General features: G+C 50.7%; 2 protein-coding genes across 2 annotated transcripts in view; one reads left to right on the top strand and one right to left on the bottom strand.

The window, feature by feature from the left end:
- The window catches only part of LOC112408886 (acidic repeat-containing protein-like), a 10,887-nt gene extending 3,827 nt beyond the window's left edge, over positions 1-7,060 (top strand). Inside the window, exons 4-7 of the mRNA XM_024758733.1 lie at positions 3,322-3,466; positions 4,682-4,820; positions 5,821-6,025; positions 6,335-7,060. Coding sequence (XP_024614501.1) covers positions 3,322-3,466; positions 4,682-4,820; positions 5,821-6,025; positions 6,335-6,584 — 739 coding nt within the window. The 3' untranslated portion in view covers positions 6,585-7,060. The remainder of the gene's footprint in view (positions 1-3,321; positions 3,467-4,681; positions 4,821-5,820; positions 6,026-6,334) is intronic.
- Positions 7,061-8,989: 1,929 nt separating this feature from the next.
- On the bottom strand, positions 8,990-11,898 carry CXCR3 (C-X-C motif chemokine receptor 3). The gene is made up of 2 exons (XM_024758734.1): positions 11,762-11,898; positions 8,990-10,532 (listed from the first exon to the last, which is right to left on the bottom strand). The coding sequence occupies exons 1-2, from the start codon at positions 11,771-11,773 to the stop codon at positions 9,444-9,446; spliced, it is 1,101 nt and encodes a 366-aa protein (XP_024614502.1). The 5' UTR covers positions 11,774-11,898; the 3' UTR covers positions 8,990-9,443.
- Positions 11,899-12,359: the final 461 nt, after the last annotated feature.

The following is a 12,359-nucleotide window of genomic DNA, read 5'->3' on the forward strand; positions in this document are numbered from 1 at the left end:
AGATTAAACAATGATGTGTAGCTAAAGATCCTTTTTTTCAGGCCAGATGCAGCCTCATGGCCACCAGTTTGCACTGAACTAAAAGCAAAGGCAGTGGGAATGGTGAGAAGGCAGAACAGGTGTGTTCCCATCCATTGGAATTGGGGGGAGGCAGTCAAGATTGTCTTCCAGGGTTTTCTAGTGTTCTGGATGGAAACAAGGCTCTGGACGCGCAGACTCAGCGGCCATGGCTCACAGGCCCAGCCGCTCCGCGGCATGTGGGATCTTCCTGGACCGGGGCACGAACCCGTGTCCCCTGCATTGGCAGGTGGACTCTCAACCACTGCGCCACCAGGGAAGCTCCTTCTTGCAAATTTTTAAAGCTTAAACGTTAGGGTGAAATAAATAGTCTCTTTATTAAGCTATATGTTAGATATTATATTGATACTGAAAACAACAGGTCATTTAGACCACAGACATGTTAATGCTCAAAGGAAGCAAAAAAAAAATGCATTTTCTCACTTAGGTTCCAAGAACTTCTCACTTTTTCTCTTAAAAATATGATATAGTGAGCATACTTTTCTTTGTTTTTCTTTGCATTCAGGAGTAATTTATACTTACATCTGAGTTATCTTACAAAAGAAGGGATATATTTGAAGGACTGTACGTTTCTTTTTTTACCTGTATTTTGGGGCAATAAATGCATCTATTTTTAAACATATGGTGTTTTCCTTTTAAGAAATTTATTTATTTATTTATTTTTGGCTGTGTTGGGTCTTCGTTGCTGCGCACAGGCTTCCTCTAGTTGCGGCGGGTGGGGGCTACTCTTTGTTGCCGTGCGCGGGCTTCTCACTGCGGTGGCTTCTCTTTCTGTGAAGCACGGGCTCTAGAGGCCTGTGGGATCTTCCTGGACCTGGGCTTGAACCCGTGTCCCCTGCATTGGCAGGCGGATTCTTAACCACTGTACCACCAGGGAACTCCAATAATTGCATCTTAAGGGGAGAAGAAGAATGATGTGTCGGGCGTAGGGGCAACAGAGAAACTTGGACTTGAGCAGAGAGGCTCTCTGTTTCTGCATTTCTCTTCGGTTCGGTGCGTCATGTCTTAGATGGGCCCCCTTGCAGCAGAGCTTGTTCTCTGGATTCCTAGATCCATATTTAAGCTGCTTTGCCTCTGAGGGGCATGTGTCTTGGGTAGAGTGTGACAAATGAAGGAAGAAGCTGCTCCTTTGTGTCATTGTCCTCTGCCTCATATCAGGAGGCTGGCCTGTTTGGACTCTTCTCTGTTGCCTTGCTGCTTCCTGTTTCAGTCTGTAGGCTTCCTGTTGTGCTCAGCATTGTTCCTGTGCAGGCTGCTTGCTGGTCATGGTGTCTGATGCATGCGTCCGGGGTCTTGTTGGTTCCTCTGATGTGGAGATACTCAGTTTGCAGTAAAGCAGCATTACCACTGAAGTGAAGGCTTGCTAAGCCACAAGCTGCTTGATGTGAGTATAGACACACGCAGGGATCACGCTCTCTGCTGAGGTCTGCAGATGGTTTAGGTTTTTATCTGCCACCTTTTCTGATGCAAATTTGCTTTCAGGACTAAATAATTGGAGGCAGAAATATTTAGTCACCCTTATCAGACTGTGGGGCAAAAGTCCGTTACTTTAGCTGCCTATATCTTCTCTGGTACTTTCTCTCTGTCTCCACCCTGGGCAACTCTCATAGGGTTTTATTTTGTGACTTAAGGGTTAATGAGTGTCTTGGCAAAATCTCAGTCTCTGGTTCAGGTCAGAAACACTTCCCTCTGTTTGCTACTGGTTTATCATCTTTTCAGCTCTGTGGGCTCATCTCTTTGGACTCGTGGATTGTTCCAGCCAAGATAAAAATGTTTCAGTTTAGGGGCTTCCCTGGTGGTGCAGTGGTTGAGAATCTGCCTGCTAATGCAGGGGACACGGGTTCAAGCCCTGGTCTGGGAGGATCCCACATGCCGTGGAGCAGCAGGCCCGTGAGCCACAACTACTGAGCCTGCGCGTCTGGAGCCTGTGCTCCGCAGCAAGAGAGGCCACGACAGTGAGAGGCCCGTGCACTGCGATGAAGAGTGGCCCTCACTCGCCACAACTAGAGAAAGCCCTCGCACAGAAAGGAAGACCCAACACAGCCAAAAATAAATTAATTAATAAACTCCTACCCCCAACATCTTCTTTAAAAAAAAAAGTTTCTGTTTAAATAAATAGGTATTACATGTGTGAGTTTTTTATGGGCTCAGCACTATTCTTTGTGCATTTGAATTAGGCCTTGAAAGATGGGGCAGCAATAGTGGTCTAATGGAAATACCGTGAGATTTGGGTCAAAAGATTCAGTGTCTGTGAAATTTGGGTAAGTCATTTAACCTCTGAACTTAAGTTTAGTCATGTGCAAAGTGGAGATGGTAAGAATAGTAGTAGCTTCTTTGGAGGGTGGTCGTGAGGATTAAATACGATGATGCAAAAGGAAGTTCTTAGCAAATGATGAAGTGCTCCACAGAGGGTGGGTCTCAGTAGAGGTGGAGGTGTGGCCATTCTAGGCCATGGACAAATCGGTTCATGTCCAGGGAACACTTAAGTTGCCCAGTTTGGCCAGAGTAGAAATGATAGCTGGAAACAGAGGTTGGAACCAGGTTGACCTGGGCCTTGAATGTTAGGCCAGACAGTCAGTGAAAAGCCAGGGAGGGACATCATTGGAACATGGCCTAGGAAAATTAATCTGGAGAGAGGTGTGTGTGTGTGGTTGGATTAGAAGAAAAAGAGCCTGGAGGTGAGGAACACAGCGGGATGCTGTAGTAGCAAGGCATAGAGGGGGGGACAGGAACTTGACCTAGAATGGTGACAGCAGGGTGGAAAGGAGGGGCTGGCTGGAAGAGATGATGTGAAGGAGACAGTGGTCTGCCTTTGTGCCTAGTTGAATATGGGGTGAGGGAGAAAAATGAATTTAAAAAGTCTCGGAGGTTTTTAACCTGTTAGAACAGAAGTTGAACAATTAAACACATTTAGCAGGAGACATACTCCGGTTAGTAAGTTGGAAATTTGCACTGTGCAGTTGTAAACGCAGATCTTAGGAGAGAGGTGGAGACTGCAGATCCAGATGTGGGATCACCCCTGTTGAGGTTGGAACCATGGGCTTCACGTCTCTGACAGTGTGCGGGGAGTGACGAGAAAAAGGCTATGAATGGAATCTTATAGGAGATGCCCTTGTAGCAGGAGCTGGAAGGAAGAGGGACCAGCAATTCTTCTCTAAGTCTCTCTTGACATGACCAGTATGTATGCATTTCTTCTACTGATTTCTTTCCCTCTACAAAACTCAGTTGAATTTACCTTTGCAGGCATTCTGAGTGCAAAATACCTGGGTGTTTCTTGCGTGACATTGAGAACTTAAAGCAGTATTCTGGAAAGAATTTCAAGCAAAATAAGGATGAACTGGTTCAGAGAATCTACGCTCTGTGTAACAGCTCTGTCTTTGATAAAAAGGTAGACTCGATGAAATAAGCACTTACTGAGCACCTGCTGTATGCCCAGCTCTCTTGGGAGCTGGAAGGTGTGCAGATGTACTAATTGTATATTTCCTGCCCTTGAGGAGTGTCAGTTTAGATGGGGAGGGGAGTTGAGACATGCATACGTGAAAGACACAGAATGTTTTGTGGGTTACAGTATATGGTCCAGACTGTTACTACCACAGGTGATCAGCAGAGGGAGAAGTCACCGAGAGCCTGAGCGGTTGGGAAATAGGATTGCCTGGAGGGAGTGAGACTTCTTCTGGGTCTTGAAGGATGGTAAGGGGAGAGAACAACAGTGGTGGGGGAGAGGGCAAGTGTTGAGGCTTGACTATCTGGAAGAGAGGGTTCGTGTTGAAGGATACTAGGAAAGAGCTGTGGGACCTTAGGCAAGTTACTGAGCCCCTGTTTGCTCATCTGTAAAACAGGGGCAGTCCTAGTACCCTAGTCCCTACCACCTACTACTTCACAGAATTACCGTTAGGCCTGGATAGGTGAATGCCCCTGAAGTGCCTAGAACAGGGCCTATGACATAGTGAGCAGTACACATTAACTAGCGTAGGGCTGGTTAATGGAGGGCCTTGGGAGTCGGGTTGGAGGAACTTAAATTGAAATCAGTAGGCACCACTGCCCAGGGATGGGATGTAACTGCCCAGGGATGGATGGGATGTGGAGTGCCTGCTGAAAGAAGTTGTTCTGTCAGTGGCCTGTGGTGTGGACTGGATTGGAGAGAATTTGGAGGCACGGAGACCTGCGGTCATGAGGTTTTCCAGACTTTATTGACTCTGGTGACAAAACTTCCTGCAGGGAAAGTTCTTAGATCTTTCTAAAGGTTCCCCAGCCTTTGGTGCCCTTCCTGATGACAGTGGTGTTACATCAGATAACTCTGATGAGTGGAACCTTAAGTGTTCTGAGTTGCAGTTTTAGTTTTGCCTCATGGCTCTCATGCGCGGGCTCCATCTCCTAGCCCAGCAGAAGTGTCCTTCTCTCCTTGGCTGCCCCCGACTTTTGTCTCCATACAGGGGAGCACAGAGCCTGCATTCACGTGCTTGCAACAGTCTCATCTTTACGTGGGCTTCAGCTTAGGTTTTATTCTCCCCAGAATGTTAGAGTTGCAAAACTCTTGAGTTGATATTTTCTGGTCTGCTTAGAACCGCCTTCTGATTCGCTCTTGTTTGCTTTTTGTTCTCAGATGCCGGAGAAAATTGACATCGGCTGGAATAAAAAGATGCTGAGAACTGCTGGTTTATGCACCACTGGCGAGATTCGATACCCGAAGAGGGAGCGTTATGCTAAGATTGAGATTTCTCAGAAAGTCTGCGATTCTGCAGGTGATGGCAGGAGCCGGGCAGCTCCCCTGCTGCACTTACATCCGATATGGCGACTGGGAGGTTACTCTTGGGTGCTGGTGTTCTCTGGCCGCCTGTGTCACAGCTTTCCCTGTCACTCGTGGGTGGACAGGCCTACTCTGTGTTGCTTAGAGGACATTATTATTGGATGTCTCACCACCACCAAGAATCCAGTTCGTCCATATTTCTACCGGGCCTAACTTTCTCTCTGCAGCTCCCCACTGCCAGCAGCAGCATCTCCATCCTCCCAGTAACTGAGGTTCGAGGTCCCCTATATCTAGCCAATCACCGGATGTTCATAATGACTCTCCTATTATCATTCCTTCTCTGTCTTTGCCTCTGCCTAGCTATGGACCCTCATCACCTCACTTTTCTCCCTGCTCCATGCAGTTTCTTGCTAGGAAACCTTGGGCTTGCCAGTGCCTCGAGTGTGGCTTTCGAGGCCATCGTACTTTGCCCCCCTCCATGTGGCCAGTCTTGTCTCTCACTACTCCACCTGTGCTCCAGCCAGGCTTTCTTCCCGCTGGCTTTCAAAATGGACCACATGCTTTCCTGACCCCAACCTTGGCTCACCTTCTCTACCACACCTAGAAAGACCTTGATAATTTTGCCAATCTAGTCAATTGTTAAGGGCCCAGCTCAGATCCCAGCTTCTCCACGGAGCTTCTCCTGACCAAACCCCACTTTATGCTCCTGGAGGGCAGCGACCGGGTTTCAGCTGGATGTATTTCTAGCAGTGTCCCACAAAAAGAGCACATTGGAGCTTTTCCAAAAACACTTGCTCCGCTGAGGCTCTCTGCCATTAATAAAATCGGGTTGAATTCGGTAGAAATTTCACCTTCAGAATCCTGGGGCGATAACACTCCTGCCTGGCCACATACGCTTATGTGTCTGGTGGGGTGGAGAGTCTAGGGGTGGTTGGGTAACAGACCAGAAGGGAATCGGTTTAAGCCTCATGATTTCTTTTCATTCCTCTTGTAAGACCGACTCCGGGATACTTTGATCCATGAGATATGCCACGCAGCCTCCTGGCTGCTCGATGGCATCCGTGATTCTCATGGTGATGCATGGAAGTATTATGCCCGAAAATTGAATATGGTGCATCCGGAGCTGCCCAAGGTCACCCGTTGCCATAACTACAAGATTAACTACAGGATTCATTATGAGTGTACTCAGTGCAAATTCAGGTAAGACCCTTCTCCTCAGACTTTGTCCACTTAACGTTTTTACTATGGCCTCCACGTAGTCCTCAGTGGTTTTATCAGGAAGTACATGGCTATCTGACTTGAGGAGTAAAACTTCTCTCCTCCTTTCCATGTCTTCTTTGTCCATTCTCTCCTTCTTTGAGCCAGCCTGACCACGGCCACTGCCTGGTGCCCCACTTACTGAGATCCCACAGAAGAAGTCCGGCTGTGGGCTCAGGGGCAGCAACTCTGAGAAGATGCGGAGGTACAGTGACTGATTCGTTTGCTGTGTGGTGTTTCTTTCCTCCTTAGGGTCGGCCGCTACAGCAGATCATTGAACACCGAGCGCTTCATCTGTGCCAGGTGCCGGGGCTCTCTGGTCCTTCTGCCATTAACTCGTAAAGATGGCACCCCCATTGAGCCCCATGTGAGACCTTTTGCCAAGTATGTGCAGGAGAATTACAGAATAGTCAGGAAGGAGACGGCAGGGATAGGTCATGGGGATGTGATGAGAAAGCTGAGCAAGGATTTTACTGCCAAAAAACAAAGCCAGGTTCGTTGAGGTTATCTGAGAATGTATTTGTGTGAGGTGAATCATCTATTGCTAAGGAGTTTTAGAAAGATATCTTCGATGCTGTGAAGTTATGAATATTAGAATTTAAATCCTTCTTTAAAAGCTTCCTGTTGTTAATGTTGTTTGTTCTTCACTAAGAGTTCTGTTGCTAGCCATTTTGTGCTGATAACCCAAAAGCACTTTGGATCTACCTTGGGTCTTATTTAGATGCTGTAGTTTTAACATGTAGAGCAAAATGCAAAAGAGAAATGATGTCTGGAGAGTGGCACGTTGAGAGAATGAGGCATGCTGAGAAGAGAACAAGTTTTAAAGACCGTACTTCAAAACCAGAGCTGCTGTCAGATGTAACCTGTTACACCTACCTGGAAGTGAAATACAGACATGTTTCATGAGTTTAGCTGCTCTTGACATTGTATGAAGCCACCTGAACAATGTAACTGTTCATAAAATAAAAATAAACAAATGTTTTCTGCAGCTCACTTGTTAGCAAAGTCTGTTCATTGACAACCCATGTCCAGAGCAGAACAAACCCTTGGGTCTTTGTCTAAGACCCCGGACCTCTCAAGCTCTCCAGGATGTGTCTGGAAGAACAGCCTCCGTTTAGGGTTTCTCTTGGATTTTTGTGACTGCCCATAAGCACTTCAACAACCTCCCCACTTTTGGGAGCTGTCTGGGATATAGACTGGAATCAGCGTTGTATTTGTTTTCTGTTTCTGCCAAAACAGTCTGCCAAAGCAGATTACCACAAGCTTAGTGACTTAAAACAACACAAATGTATTCTCTTACAGCTCGGGAGGTCAGAAGTCTGGCGCAGACCTCGTAAGTCTAAAATCAAGGAGTGGGCAGGGCCGCATTCCTCTCTGGAGGCCCTGGGCGGGGGAATCAATTTCCTTCTCTTTCCACCTTCTAGGGGCTGCTTGCATTCCTTGGTTTGTGGCCCCCTTCCTCCATCTTCAAAGCCAGTGACATCTCTTTTCTCTATCATCTCCCCTTCTGCCTCCCTCTTTCACTTTCAAGGACCCTTGGGATAACACTGGGCTCACCCAGATAATCCAGGAAAATCTTATTTTAAAGTCAGCTGATTAGCAGCCTCAATTCCCTTTTGCCATGTGAGGTAACGTATTAACATATTCACAAGTTCTAGGGATTAGAGTGTGGACATTTGGGGACTTGTTATTCAGCCTGCCTCAAACATCTTTTCTAGTCTAGCATCACTGATACTTTTTTATAGGCAGGATGTGTGATTCTGTCATCTGCCTTCCATCCTTCCTTCATTTTGCGGATGCTGAGAGTGTTCTTTCAGCGGCCACAAACTGAAGCCTAAGCACAGATATAGATGGGATCGGGTATGTACACAGGGTGGTACGCGCTCCCGCAGCTAAATCCTTGGGTCCCTCTTCTGCAGTCCCACCTCCAGCCACATCTGCAATCTTAGCAAAGCCCAGCTGGCCTGTGAAACTGGATCATGGCCCATTGCTGACTTCATTAGGGAGAACTGACAATGCAGTGGTTCCACCCCTGCAAAGGGAGGGTCCAGCCCTCTGCCTTACCTCAGTAGCCCTGGTCACTTCCCCCACTCACTTCCACCCCAGCTATAGCCATGGGAAGATGCTCCCTGCAGCCCACACATGCCTCCAGGTGGCCTATGTGCTAATGACTGCCAAGTCGTCCGATCTCCTTTTTTTCCAGTCCCACTTGTATCTCTTTAGTAAGAGCCTGCGTCACCTCTAACATGAATGACCACTACAGCCTTGTAACCTATGATACCCTCACCTGATCCCAAACTAACTTTCAGTCTTTTATACCCTTTCTCTACCTGAACCCTTAATTCTAGCCAGTTGGGACCAGTTATCATTCCTCCAATAAGCATTGCTGTTTCCAGCCTTCCCGCCTTTGCTGCTGCCCTCCCATCTGCCTGGAAATACCATCTTTCCTTCTCTTTGCCCTTGGAAATACTACTTGCCCCTTAAGTTCTTACTCATTTCTCTGTATTCAAGAAGGCTTCCCAAATGGCTCCAGCCGCAGTGCTCTGAACATGTGCTGCACATTTGCCTCGTGGCGTAGACTGCTTGGTATTGTCACCTATACATTTTCCTTGCTGGCCTAAGCTTCTGTAGTGCAGGGACTATGTCTTATTTATGTCTGAAGGCCCTTTCCCCAAATTATGCCTAGACAGTGTCTAGCCGGCGGGTTGGCTAACTGCCTACCCTGTACCCATGTCCCTGGGTGCTTCCCTGTGAGGGACAGGTGTGCCCAGGAGGGCAGAGAGGAGGGGAGACAGAGACAGAGGCAGCATTGTTTGGCACAGACCCAGGGGCAGACAAGGAGAAGCAGGAAGTGCATCCCCAGAGCCTGGGCAGGGCTGGCTGCAATGATGCGCTAACACACCCTGGTCCTGATTAGCTTGTTTATTGAAAAGTTTGAAGCAGAGTTTTAGACATAAAAATCAAAGTGAGCAAACACAGAGGTCTCGGGAACCACAGCCATAGTCACTGCGGAACAGGAGGCCCGGCCAAGGCCGCTGCCGTTATGCTGTTTGCCTCATGCTCCCTGCATACGGGGAAGGCTGAGGCCTAGTTACTGAATTAGGAGGGTGGTGGGGTTCCGAGCGGCCAAGGTAAGAAGGGCCTGAAGGCAGCCACCTCTGAAGCGGCGGGATGGGGGCTGCGCAGCTAAGGAGCAGTGATGGGGCAGCCCCCAGAGCCAGCAGGGTGGCTCCCTGGGAGACCCAGCAGTACCAGGGCCATCGGGGACTCCAAGGAGTGTGTGTCTGGGGAGTGAGCGAGGGAGGAGCCTGGAATGGGGGAGTCGGGCTGCGTGGGAAAGGGGGATCCCCCATCCCAAGCCTCACAAGCCTGAGTAGGAGGCCTCTGTGGTCTCAGACCAGGATGAATCCCGGCGGGAAGCCGGAGGCTGCCGCTGGTGGCCCCTCTGGTTGGGGCAGCCCAGGCGCATGAGTAGCATCCACATCCGCTCTCGGAACTTGACACCCACAAAGGCATAGAGCAGAGGGTTGAGGCAGCAGTGCATGTAGCCCATGCCCGATGTGACCGACTTGGCCACGTCCACACTGCTTTCTCGGCCACAGTTGCGGGCCACGGCCCCCAGGTCCATGAGGGTGTCCACCAGCACCACCAGATGGTAGGGGGTCCAGCAGAGGGCAAAGGCCACCACCACCACCACCACCAGCCTCATGGCTCTGAGCCGCCGCTGGCCCCTGGAGACCAGCAGCACAGCCAGGATGCGGGCATAGCAATAGGCCATGACCAGCAGCGGCAGCAGGAAACCAGCGACCAGCTGCAGAATGCGCAGGGCCGTGCGGCCCACCTGCGGGAAGCTGTACTGGCAGTGGGTGGCGTTGAGGCGCTTGTCGTGGTGGGCGGACAGGAAGATGAAGTCCGGGAGTGCGAAGAGCAGACAGAGCCCCCAGACCGCCACACAGGTGATGGCCACGCGGGTCGGGGGACCCCGGCGGTAGAGCTGGGTGGCGTGCACGATGCTCAGGTACCTATCGAAGCTGATGCAGGCCAGCAGGAGGGCCCCTGCGTAGAAGTTGATGTTGAAGAGGGCACCCGCCACTTTGCAGAGGCCAGAGCCGAAGACCCACTCGACGGCTGCGTCCACCGCCCAGAGCGGGAGCGTCAGCACCAGCAGTGCGTCAGCCACGGCCAAGTGCAGCAGGAAGGTGTCGGTGCTGCTCAGGACCGCCCGCTGGCTCAGCAGCACGGCCGCCACGGCGCCATTGCCCAGCAGCCCCATCATGAAGAGGAGGCTGTAGAGGACGGGCAGGAAGGCCCGGTCGAAGTTGAGGCTGAAGTCCTGCGGGCAGGGTGGGGAGGCGCAGCAGGAGTCACTCTCGTTTTCTCCGTAGTCATAGGAAGAGTTTTCCAGGAGGAAGGCAAGCTCCGAGGCTTGGAACTCTTGGCGTTCACTCATCTGTGGAGGGAGGGAGGGCACAGAGCCTGTGAAGGCCTTAAAAGTCACTCCTTCGATTAGGAATTTGAGATTAACAGATACACACTATGACATGTAAAATAGATAAACAGCAAGGGCCTACGGTAGGGCACAGGGAACTATATTCAATATCTTGTAGGTTATCTATAATGGAAAAGAATCTGAAAAAGAATAGATATATATGTAAGCATAACTGAATCACTTTGCTGTACACCTGAAACATTGTAAATCAACTACACTTCAATTAAAAAACATCACTCCTTCAAGATTTAGTCTGAGGAGGCTTTCTCGAAGCAACTCCTCTGTAAGGCAGGCCTGGAGGCCCGGGCTGTACCCTGTAAACTGTCCTGCCTTTCCTCTGAAACCACGCCCTCTGAGCTCCCGGTGCCCGGCCTGGGTGCTGGGCTGGTAACTTCCCTTCTCGAAGGCTGCTTCTCTCTCTCCCTTCTGAGTCATCCCATCGGCCCAGGGACTGTGGACTGGAGGGAGAGCTTCCATCTTGTGCCCAGAGCCCTCCCGGCCCCCTCTTCTCTCTGCTTGCCCTTCCTTCATGGCTTATGGTCCTCAGCGTCCTGGCCATGCCTAGTTCCACCACCTTGGTCCCCTGGCGCCTATCCGCCGTCCCCTCTCCCAGTCACTGGCCCTCCTCTTCCCTCCTCAGCCCTTGTCTGGGGACTCCAACTTCCTGCCCCCCACCCCATGGGGCCCCTCTACAAATCACTGCAGCCCCCAAACACATGCTTTCTGCCCCTGTCCTTCCCCTCCCCTACACTGAAGCCTGCCACCCGCCGGGGACTTGCCCAGCAAGCTCTATTAGAAACATTCCTTACCCCCTTCCCCTGCAAACCACCCCATAGCTGAGGGCCTCCCAGGGGCCAATTCAGTCCGGCATGGAAGATCAAAGTTCCAAGTCAGAGCTGAAGGGAGCCTTGGGGACCGTGAGGGGTGAGCCTCAACCTCATGCGTTTCGCGGATGAGGCACCAAAGCCAGAAAGGGGAGGGGTCTCGCCTGTGGTCATTCACAAGTCAGTGGCCAAGGTGGTTTCCCAATTCCCGGTCCAGAGTGCTCCTTCTACACAACCCCTGCATTCTCTACCTATTCACCCAACCCTCTGGTGGCCCTGGCTTGTGGGCCAGTCCTGACGTTCCCCTAGTGTCCTAGGCTCTCCACTTGGAGCTGTGGTCTGGCCTGGCTGGACAGCGGCACTTACCTCGGGGACCATGGCTGGGCTGGTACTCTGGCTGCCTGGCCGTGTGCTGCCTGCCCCTCTGCTTTGGTGCTTGTGGTCGGGAACCTGCGCTACACAGAGGAAGTCAGGGTTTCACGCGGTTCTCGGCAGCAGCCTCTTCCAAGGGGTGATCTATACCAGAACTCCCTAGACCCAAGGCCACGGGGTGCCTACCCCAACATCCCGCTGGCCCGGCGAAGCTGCTCTGGGAGTTGAACACAAGCCTGGGACCAGAAAGCCTGGGGCCGAGGGAAGGGCAGGGGCAGGTGCTTTGAGGGGAGAGGTCTGAAGGAGAAGCAGGGCAGCTGGCAAGGGCAGGGGTAAGAACTGCTGCTCATCCGTCCTGGGCTGGAGTTGCTCTCGCACGATTGTGGACTGGATAGCTAAACGTGTTAACTCTATAGAGGAGATGAACCTTCTTAAAAAATGAAAATATTTGAAAGCAATCCATCGCACTAATTCTAGTCCTTTACTATTGCCCCTCCCTGCTAAGCAACTGGGGCAAGGAAAGGGAACTGCTAGTAATGAACTTGCTGTGTGCTGGGTGTTGCTTTTGGCCTTTCCTCTGTCACTGCCTCAT

Source organism: Neophocaena asiaeorientalis, unplaced genomic scaffold (genome assembly GCF_003031525.2).
Source record: "Neophocaena asiaeorientalis asiaeorientalis breed wild unplaced genomic scaffold, Neophocaena_asiaeorientalis_V1.1 scaffold577, whole genome shotgun sequence".
NCBI classification, from domain to species: Eukaryota; Metazoa; Chordata; class Mammalia; order Artiodactyla; family Phocoenidae; genus Neophocaena; species Neophocaena asiaeorientalis.